The following is an 11,223-nucleotide window of genomic DNA, read 5'->3' as shown; positions in this document are numbered from 1 at the left end:
TGTAGACTTGTAGCCATTGGTGTTCCTTCAAATCGTGGTCTTCCATAACTTCATTTCAAAATCCTCGATCCTAAATGATTCCCGTATACACCTTTTTATATCTTTTTTGAACTTTGACCTTCTGAAGTAAACATGTCCTAGGTGGACTGGAAAGTGGTTCATGACATGCCAAAGGCAAAAGCGATGTCTAGTGTTAGGGAATATTTTGGCAACTGCTGCAGTCATCGCTCTATCTTGGTCAGTGAGTATGGAAGATGGCGGACGACCACCCATAGCTGCAAGCCAAGTCTCAAACAAAAAGGTATTCTCTGTCTCATCTAGTAATAGTGCACAACCAAATTGGATGGACTGTAAATGGTGGTTGACTCCCATGAATGGGGCAAATGGCATGGAGTAGATGTTGGTTTTGTAGGTTGTATCAAAAGAAACTACATCACCAAAATGCTCATATTGCATTCGTGATCGTCCATCCACCCAAAAGAAATTCAGTAAAGTTCCTTGGTGATCTGATTCCATGGCCTAATAAAATTGCGGATCTTCATCACTTTTCCTTTTGAAGTAATCCAATACTGCATTTGCATTACCGTCTTTGGGTTTCTTTCTCGTTGTTTCAACATGATTCCACAATGCCCTCTTACGAAGACCAATTGCATCACCATTCAGAACGATAACAACTTTTGCCACCGGAATACGCGCATCGTGGAAAGTCTCTGCTAACACCTTTGCTGCTGTTGGCATATCTCTGTTTGCCGTCATCAAGTTCCTTTTACTTGGAGTCACCAAATTGTGATTGTGATTGTCGTCAGCCACAGTTATTTCCCAGTTCTTTTCATGTTTGACTTTCTGTTAGAATATGAGTACGATGGTTACATAGACGATCTTGTATTCTTCTCCAAGATGGAGGCAATATATAGAGGGATTACAATCCTATACAGGAGGAAAGAATCTTACAAAGAAGGTGTAGGAACCGTTATAGTTTCATGTAATCGACTACAAACCGTGAAACGCAGCGGAATACAGGGTGTTCACGATTTGGTTAGGAAATTACACCTTTGAACAGCTGTGATATCTCTGAGAATCTAAGCTCTACGAATCAGCAACCTCTTGATCTTCTGTTGTATTCCTATCATTGGAATGGACGTTGTGTGGGTAACGATCTACCAACCCTTTCTTTGTTTCTTTGCCTATCTTGAGCAATCACTTAATTATATTGAATTTGGCCAAGAAGAAAAGGGTTTCTTTATATAGGCTACAACAGGGACCATGAGAAGAAATTAGGGTTAGGTCTCCTGACGGGCTTGGGCTTCTCATGTTCGCCCAGAACACACGGCCCAAGTCCGTCAACAAATGGTTTATTCCACTAAAGACCATTGTTGCAGTACTACCACCCTAATCCCAAATTATGTGTATTACGTTTATGGGCTCCATATTATATGCTTGTTGATCTCCCCGTGTTAAGATATCGAATGCCCGTTGATTAAGTCAAGTTACTGACAACTACATTAATCAACTTCTTATGTCCTTGAGTAGTACCACTCAACCTCATTGTCATGTCTGATTAAATCCACCTGCAGGGTTTACATGACAATTCTTATGAGCTCCTCAAGGGGACATCATCAACCCGATTTCTTGTGGGTCACGAATTCCTTCTATAATCAACAACACACCTTACATACAATGTCATTACCCAATCCATTGAGTTTGTTGATTCACAAATGAATCTCACTCATTAATGATTTAAAGCAATGTACAATGCACGCAAGTGCCCATTATTATATCCGGATTAAGAGGACAAACATCCATAATAACAGAGGTGTTTGTTCTCTTATATAGTCAGTATAAAGAGAAACAACCTCACTTGGTCCTGTTCAATACACACAAATTGTACTAGTGTAATCCTGTAGTCAAGATAGACTAATACCAGATTATACTACAACCGTACCAATGGTTTGTCCAAATCCATTTAGGTTGTCAACGTTTACATATACTTTATAAGGTACTGATGATATAATCTTCTGTGTGTCACCACACACCATATCATCTACAACATAAAGTATTAGACGTATGTATATAACTAATAACATATATAATATACATAACATTTGCCCATATGATTCTCATTCAAAAAATAAAGAATTAGAGTTAATACAAAAGTAATGATTTTAGTATATAACCCTATCAGAAAGAAACTAAATCTAATCTTATGAGAAAGGAAACTAAATCATCCTATATACTAATATTTATAGCTCATGCTGACACTCCCCCTCAAGTTGAGGCATAGATGTTTGTCATGCCCAAGTTGTCGATTATACCATGGAACTCCTTTCCTAAAACTGGTTTCGTAAGCACATCAGCTAACTGGTTCTCGGATTTGACAAATGGAAATTATATAACCTTTTGATCGAGGTTTTCCTTGATGAAATGACGATCAACTTCAACATGTTTGGTGCAGTCATGTTGTACAGGATTTTTGGCAATCTTAATGGCTGCCTTATTATCACAATGAAGATTCATAGGTTTTTCATATGCAATACCTAAATCTTTTAAGACACTCCTAATCCATAACAATTCACATACACCCTGAGCCATACCTCTGAATTTGGCTTCTGCACTTGATCTCCAAGTGACAATATTGCCTTCCACGAAAGTGAAATAACCAGATGTGGACCTTCTGGTTATTAGATCACCTGCCCAATTAGAGTCCGTGTAACCTTTAATGTTCGAGGTACCATTTTTTGAGAACAACAACCCTTTGCCCGGAGCATTCTTCAAGTATCTCAAGATAAGATATACTGCATTCATATGCAGTTCACTTGGTGTATGCATAAACTGACTGATGACACTCACTGCATAAGCTATATCCGGCCTCGTGTGTGACAAATATATTAATCTCCCAACTAACCGCTGATAACAACCCTTGTCTGTTGGAGCTTGATCTGGAAAAAGTCCCAGCTGATGATTCATTTCTATGGGCGTTTCTGCTGGTTTACAAGCAAGCATTCCAGTTTCGGTTAAAAGATCTAACACATATTTATGTTGTGAAAGAGAAACCCCATGTTTAGATTTTGCAACCTCAATCCCTAAGAAATAGTTAAGTTGCCCCAAATCCTTCATTTCGAATTTAGTAGCCAAACACTCCTGTAATGCTTTCATTTCACATGGGTCATCTTCTGTCAGGACCATATCATCAACATACACAATTAGAGCTGTTACCTTCCCTTCTTTGCATTTTATAAACAAGGTATGATCTGAATTACTTTGCTTATAACCAAATGCTTTCATTGTAGAAGAGAACCTCGCAAACCAAGCTCTCGATTTGCTACTATTGATATGAGAATCCGAATTGTATTAATCTTTGCTACAGGTGCAAAAGTCTCTTGATAATCTACTCCATACCTTTGCATATATCCCTTTGCAACTAACCGTGCTTTATATCTATCAATACTTCCATCTGCTTTGAGCTTCACAGTAAACACCCATCTACACCCAATTGTCTTCTTTCCAATGGGTAGATTAATAAGTTCCCAAGTACCATTACTTCGTAGTGCCTCCATTTCTTCGTTCATCGCCTTTGTCTACTTTGGATCTGTCAATGCATCCTGCACACTACTAGGAATAGATACAGTGGATAATTGATTAATAGCAAGTGCATACGATTCTGACAACCTATGGAAAGACACATGATTGCTAATTGGGTATTTTATCTTTGCTTTAGGATCAGGTTCATATTGTTTCTTTGGGACTCCCTTATTTGATCTTTGTGAATATTTAGGAACCTCAGACACATCAGACATGGGATTATGTGTTTCATTCAACTCATCAGACAACTCATCAGACAACTCATCAGACTCATCAAACATGGATTCGAAATTACCTGAGGAATAATATTCTGGGCCTAGATTACCTGAGGAAGAACATTCTGGGTCGATTCTTCAGTTAATGGTGCGCTGCAGACACCCTCTTGTAGCACATTCTTATCACTATAGCTCTCCCCTTGAGGAGAAGGTTCAGAGACTCCCCTGGAGTAATAAGGTTCTAATTCCCAAAAAGAAGCATCTAAGGTCACATGTAATTGTCAACATGTAATTTTCAGGTTTGAGGGTCATAACACCTATATCCTTTCTGAAACTCAGAATAGCCAACAAAGACGCACCGTTTAGCACATGGATCAAGTTTCTTTCGCAGAGCTTTAGGGATATGAACATATACAATACAACCAAAGTGTAGAGAAAAAAAAATGTTTTCTCATTCTGGTGTGAAAGGCGCGACCCGTGCTCCATTTACACTTGGGCAAGGCGCGACCTGCGCTTATACCTTTCGTGACTTACATGCTCTTCAGCGCGACCCGTGCCCAACTTTGCCTAGTTGAGGGCATGACCCGCGCTCCACCCTATTTCAGCATGAATTTGCCCTTTTTCGAAAGTTTTCTGAAATAGTATAAATATAGGTTTTTTCTATAGAAACCTAACTTTTCCAAAACCAAGAAAGAGAGAGATTATAAGAGACCAATTCTTTGTGAGTTGAGTGTTCATTCTTTGTGAGTGGATTGAGAGACTTGTAATCTGTTACTCCGAATATCTAGTAAAGCTTGGAACTCACAGTGTGGAAGTAGGCAAATTGTCGAACCACGATATATCTCGTCTTGTGGTTTGTTCTTCTTTTACATTAATTGTTTTACTTTATATGCTTGTTATTTGATATTGAGAAGTGTTGGGATATTGCTTGGAGGGTGTTGAAATCTTGTATAGTAAGAAGGATTGATCTATTGTAGTGGGTAACGTTGTTTCCGTAGTATTATATTCACAATAATTTGTATCAGAGCTGATGGTTTGGTAGGGACAAAAGGCACTGATTATGTAGAATCAAAGACGAAATCATTCAAGCCGAAGCGCCAGCGAAGACCGCAACTCAGGTGGAGTTGCTTAACGAAGCATGCCCGTTACACCGAAGATTGGTGCCCCTTGGATGTTGTAGAGATTCGAGAGGGTGTAACTCGAGTTAGATCTAACAACATGGAATGATGTTCGAGGTGGAGTAGGCTCTGGGGTTGAGAAAAAGCCTCTTCCCTTAGAGGCCCAGACACACCAGAGCTCTGGCATTGGATCATGCTCGACGATGAACGAATGGACTCCCTTAGAGTTCGGTCCAAGGTGGAGATTGTTAGAGTGTGTGGACCAAAAAAAGAAATAGTCCCACATTGAACAAGAAAGGAGTTCATCATGGGTTGATAAAGTGGGAAGCTCACTAACTAGTACCGAGGCCTTTTAGGATAAAACCCCACACCCATGGCCAAGATGTGGCCCAAGCCCAATAGGTGGTTAAGTGGGGGACAATATTGGTACTAGTTATCCCATGGGCGCCCAGGCCTGGCGGGTGTGCCCAGGTCCTAACAACTGGTATATGATGAAATCGAAAGATGAAGTGTTTGAGACACTTAAGAAGTGGAAGGCAAGGGTTGAGAATCGCACAGATAGGAAGGTAAAGACATTACGGTCTGACAATGGTACTGAGTATACCTATGGACCTTTCCAAGAGTTTTGTGCGCAACAAAGAAATGCCAGACACTAGACAGTCAGGGGCACGCCACAACAGAATGGAATGGCAGAGAGGATGAATAGAACCTTGCTTGAAAGAGTGAGATGTTTGTTGTCTAATGCCAGTCTAGGCAAAGAGTATTGAGCAGATGCAGTGTCCATGGCATGTTACCTATACAATAGGTCACCAGTACCAGTTATAGATTGAAGGACACCTTATGAGGTATGGTCAGGTAACCCAGCTGATTATAGTATTTTGCGAGTGTTTGGATCGACAGCTTACTACCATGTGAGAGAAAGCAAGCTAGATCCTAGAGCTAAGAAGGCCATATTCTTAGGCTTCGCAAATGGGGTCAAGGGATACAGATTGTGGTGTCTAGAAGACCACAAGTTCCTAGTCAGCAGAGATGTTACCTTTGATGAGACTTCCGTGTTATCGTTCAGTAAGTCAGAAGTAGCTGGGCAGAATGGTGAGTCTATAGAAGTTCAAGCTACTAAGCTTGAGCTATCTGATGCAGCAGATGACTGGTTAGATCATGATGAGGCACCAAATCATGCAACCACACAGCAACAGGAAGAAGAGCAAGAGCATCTGCAACTTGTAGTGGCTGACCCTAGGCTAAAGAGACAAGTTAAAGAAGTGCATAAGTATGGGCACGAGAAGCCGGTGAAACACTATGGTCAGGTAGATTTAGTGGCATATGCACTGAATATCGAAGATGATGAGCCCGATAGCTTCAAGGAAGCTGTCAGAGATGCTCATTACAGAGATTGGTTGGTAGCTATGCAAGCAGAGATGGAATCTCTTGATAAAAATCACACATGGGACCTAGTTTTATTGCCAAAGGGAAAAAGGACTATCGGCAGTAAATGGGTGTTCAGAAAGAAAGAGGTCCTTCCTGAGTCCGACAGTACTGGGTACAAAGCAAGAGTTGTAGCAAAGGGTTTTTCACAGAAGGAAGGAGTCGACTACAATGAGATATTTTCCCCGATGGTCAAACATACGTCCATTCGTGTATTATTGAGTTTAGTTGCTCACTTCGACTTGGAGTTAAATCAACTTGATGTGAAAACTGCTTTCTTGTATGGGGACTTAGAGGAAGAGATCTATATTAGACAACCTGAAGGGTTTGTCGTTGTTGAGAAAGAAGATCATGTATGCAAATTGAATCCTTCACTGTACGGGTTAAAGCAATCGCCTAGGCAATGGTACAAGCGTTTTGACACGTTCATAATGCAACATGAGTACACCCGAAGTAAGTATGATTGTTGTGTTTACTTTCGTAGGCTTCGTGGTAATAACTTCATCTATCTCCTGCTTTATGTGGATGGCATGCTTATTGCTTCCAAAAGCATGGTGGAGATAGACAAGTTGAAATTTCAACTTAGCTCTGAGTTTGAGATGAAAGACTTAGGTGGAGCCAAGAAAATACTGGGCATGGAGATTGACAGAGATAGGCAGAATCGACAGATAGTTGTATCTTAAAAGAAATACCTTCAGAAAGTACTATCGCGTTTTGGTATGGAGAATGCAAAGTCGATTTCTACGCCTTTGGCTGGGCATTTTAGGCTTTCAGCTAAGTTCTCTCCTAGTTCGGTGGAGGAACAGAAGCATATGACACATGTTCCTTATGCTAATGCAGTGGGCAGTTTGATGTATACTATATGGTGTACACGCATGACATTTTTCCGCGAGCCGTTAGTGTTGTAAGCAGGTATATGGCTAATCCTGGGAAGCAGCATTGGGAGGCAGTGAAATAGGTATTAAGGTACTTGATGAGTACCTTGGATGTGGGATTAGTTTATGGTGGAGGCACTTGTTATGTCAGTGGATATGTGGATTCAGATTATGCAGGTGATCTAGATAGACGACGATTGACTACTGGTTATGTGTTTATGATGCATGGTGTACCAGTTAGTTGGAGGTCTATGCTACAGGCTCTGATTGCTCTATTTACTAATGAGGCAGAGAGTATATGGCAGCTGGCGAGGCAAAGGAAAGAGGCATTATGGCTTCGAGGTCTTCTGGATGATATGGGTATTGAGCAGAACAGTATTGCTTTGCATTGTGATAGTCAGAGTGCTATTCATTTGGCAAAAAACTAGGTTCATCATGCTCGGACCAAGCATATTGATGTTCGTTATCACTTTATACGGGATGTCGTTGAGGATGGTGATGTTGCACTTGAGAAAGTGGACACCCATGACAATCCTGCTGATATGCTGACTAAGGTTGTCACCGGAGTTAAGTTCCAACACTGTTTGGACTTGCTCCAAATTCTACATGCTTGATAGAGCCCTTTGTGGGCATGGCCCTTAGGGGCGGATGGACTGCGAGTTTTTGGATGGATGTGTTCTTGCTGGATGTGTTCGGCTTGGTTTTATGTGTTAAAACCTCACCGAGGTGGAGTATTGTAGAGAAAAAAAATGTTTTCTCATTCTGGTATGAAGGGCGTGACCCGCGCTCCATTTACACTTGGGCAAGGCGCGACCCACGTTCATACCTTTCGTGACTTACATGCTCTTCAGCGCGACCCACGCCCAACTTTACCTAGTCAAGGGCGCGACCCGCGCTCCACCCTATTTCAGCACGAATTTGCCCTTTTTCGAAAGTTTTCTAAAATAGTATAAATATAGGTTTTTTTCTGTAGAAACCTAACTTTTCCAAAACCAAGAAAGAGAGAGATTATAAGAGACCAATTCTTTGTGAGTTGAGTGTTCATTCTTTGTGAGTGGATTGAGAGACTTGCAATCTGTTACTCTGAACATCTAGTAAAGCTTGGAACTCGCAGTGTGGAAGTAGGCAAATTGTCGAACCACGATATATCTCGTCTTGTGGTTTGTTCTTCTTTTACATTAATTGTTTTACTTTATAAGCTTGTTATTTGATATTGAGAAATGTTGGGATATTGCTTGGAGGGTGTTGAAGTCTTGTCTAGTAAGAAAGATTGATCCTTGTGTAAGATTGATCTATTGTAGTGGGTAATGTTGTTTCTGCAGTATTATATTCACAACACAAAGACTCGGGATTCAAGGTTTAGGAGGTTAGGAACTGAAAGTAAGGAGTGCATCTTTTGTTGGGGGGTTTGAAAGTCTATCACTTGGGAATATGTTCGATTAATGAGGTAAGCAGCAGATTTCACAGCCTCTCCCCAATATAACCGAGGCATGTTCATGCCAAAGAGAGAGGCACGAACAATTTCCATTATTTGTCTATTCTTCCATTCTGCCAATCCATTTTGTTGCGGAGTATAAGTGCAAGAGATCTAATGATGAATCCCATGGTGGCTGAGAAACTTGTCGAGTTTGGATGCAGCTACATACTTAGTACCATTGTCGGATTGCAAAACCCGAATCTTCTTTTGGTACTGAGTGTCTACCATTTTATGAAATTCTTGAAATGTTGTACAGACATCACTCTTTGTTGTAAGCAAAGACACCCAAGTCATTCTAGTGCACTCATCAATAAATGTAACAAAGTAACGAGATTTAGAGATAGAAAGGATTTTTACAGGACCCCAAACATCAGAGTGAATGACCATAAAAGGTTCTGAACTTTTATTCAAACTTGGTAAATAAGAAATATGATGGTTCTTAGCCAGTTCACAAATGTCACAATGAAATACTAAATCATTTTGAACGGAAAAAAGATGTGGTTGTAATTTTCTAAGATACCCGGATGTCCTAGTCTCCGGTGCCACAACCATATAGTGGCTCGAGCTTTATCTGTGCTACTAGTTTGGTTAGCCTGACTGAATTTCGGTCCCCTATTTTCTGTCAACTCCAAGTAGTAGAGTTTACCCCGTCTAACACCATAACCAAGAATCTTTCGAGTTAGAATGTCTTGAAAAACACAAAAGGACGGCCAAAAAGTTACAGTGCAAGCAAGAGTAGAGGTAATTTGACTAACCGACAACATATTATATTCAAGGGATGGAACAACAAGGACACTGTCTAATGTAAGAGTATTAAATAAGATGACAGAGTCCTCTCCAGTAATGGGAGAGGTACTACCATTAGTTGTAGAGATAACAAATTGGGAAGAAGGGAGAACGGATTGTAACTGACCTAAATCCCTCGTCATATGATCGGATGCACCTGTATCAACAATCCAAGTACTATTCTTAGAAGTTATAGAAAATACGGATGCATTACCAACAATACCTAGGTGGGCAACATTTGTTGTAGGCTGCGATTTGTCTTCCTCGCTAGATATCACCATAGCTTTCCCTACAATCTTCTTTCTCGGTTTCTTTGTGAAGTCCCACCACTCAAGGTAGCCAATGAGTTCATAACATCGCTGTTTCGAATGACCTGTTTCCCCATAGTGAGCATAGACTAGGCTGCCATACTTTCTAGTTGATTGAGTGTTTCGGTTTTTAGACGAAGGTCCAAATCGAGTTTGGTTAGCCAACATAGCCGAGCTCTCAGAGATTAGAGGAGAGCCACCCATTGTCTGTCTCTGTTGAAATTCTCTTCGGACATATGCATACGTATGTTCCAAATCGAGTTTTGGATCGATTCGTAAGATTTCTCCACGAACCTGAGCAAATTTGGAGTTGAGTCCACTTAGAAAAATATGAACTCGAAGCTTAGCCATCGCAGAATGCAACTGGGCCACCCCTGCAACTGTTCCTTCCTGAGAGATAGTCCTGTGATTGATTTCCTGGAAAATAGCAACCAGTTCATTCTAGTATGTGGATAATGGTCGACTATTTTGCTTGGTAGAAAAAGATCTCTGATTCAATTCAAAGGTACAGGTTTCGTCCGATCCATCATAGAAGGTGTTCGATACAGCCTCCCATATATCCGTAGTTGCAGGGAGGCAGATAAATCTCTGCATCAGGGATGGACTCATTGAATCAATAAGCCAACTTTTGACTTTGTGATTCTCTGTAATCCATGTTCCAAGTTTGGGGTCTCTGAGGTCAGGTCTTCTTGCTTCACCAAAGAGATATTCAAAATTTGTTGCGAAGCCAATACGCATCTCCATGAGTTGCGACCATAATGAATAATTGGTTTCATCCAAAGTGATACCAGTGGGAAAAGTAGAATTTTCTTGGTGGATAATAATCTGCGGGTTTGGGGTACTTCCGGTTGAAGTAGTGTGTGGGATTATTACACACTCCACCATGTTGAAGCAGTGTGTGGGATTATTACCCCGAACCCGCAGATTATCTCCATGAGTTGCAACCATAATGAATAATTGGTTTCATCCAAAGTGATACCAGTGGGAAAAGCAAGATTGTCTTGGTGGATAATAATCTACGGGTTCGGGGTACTTCCGGTTGATTCGGCTATGAGTTATGGTGGTTGATTCAATTGATTCGAAAAAGAAAGTTATATGATTCGGCTGGTGGTGGATGGTGGTTGATTCAACTGGTTTATTGATTCGACTAGTTTACTGATACTATGTTAGAATATGAGTACGATGGTTACATATACAATCTTGTATTCTTCTCTAAGATGGAGGCAATATATAGAGGGATTATAATCTTATACAGGAGGAAATAATCTTACAAAGAAGGAAACTAAATATAATCTTATGAGAAAGGAAACTAAATCATCCTATATACTAATATTTACAGCTCCTGCTGCCACTTTCATAATTCGTATTCCAGCTTTGCACCCACATCTACTAGTGGAAGTATTTCTTCCTATTCTCGATGAATTTGTTGACCTTCTATTC

The 11,223-nt window shown here is 40.5% G+C and overlaps 1 protein-coding gene across 1 annotated transcript; it reads right to left on the bottom strand.

Moving 5' to 3' along the window:
• Positions 1-9,159: 9,159 nt before the first annotated feature.
• LOC147517522 (uncharacterized) lies at positions 9,160-10,527 on the bottom strand. The gene is made up of 2 exons (XM_086593624.1): positions 10,330-10,527; positions 9,160-10,200 (listed from the first exon to the last, which is right to left on the bottom strand). Exons 1-2 carry the CDS (start codon positions 10,525-10,527, stop codon positions 9,160-9,162), a joined length of 1,239 nt encoding a protein of 412 aa, XP_086449750.1.
• Between the last annotated feature and the right edge of the window lie 696 nt (positions 10,528-11,223).

The sequence above is a fragment of the Coptis chinensis genome, chromosome 2, assembly GCF_015680905.1.
Source record: "Coptis chinensis isolate HL-2020 chromosome 2, ASM1568090v1, whole genome shotgun sequence".
Classification (NCBI taxonomy): domain Eukaryota; kingdom Viridiplantae; phylum Streptophyta; class Magnoliopsida; order Ranunculales; family Ranunculaceae; genus Coptis; species Coptis chinensis.
This window is presented reverse-complemented; position numbering and strand designations above follow the sequence as displayed.

Excerpts from the sequence above, each read along its gene's own strand:
- LOC147517522 (XM_086593624.1), bottom strand. The coding sequence starts at position 10,527 with ATGGAGATGCGTATTGGCTTCGCAACAAATTTTGAATATCTCTTTGGT. Across the intron at positions 10,201-10,329 it reads CTACGGATATATGGGAGGCT|GAAATCAATCACAGGACTAT; the intron begins GTATCGAACACC and ends GCTATTTTCCAG.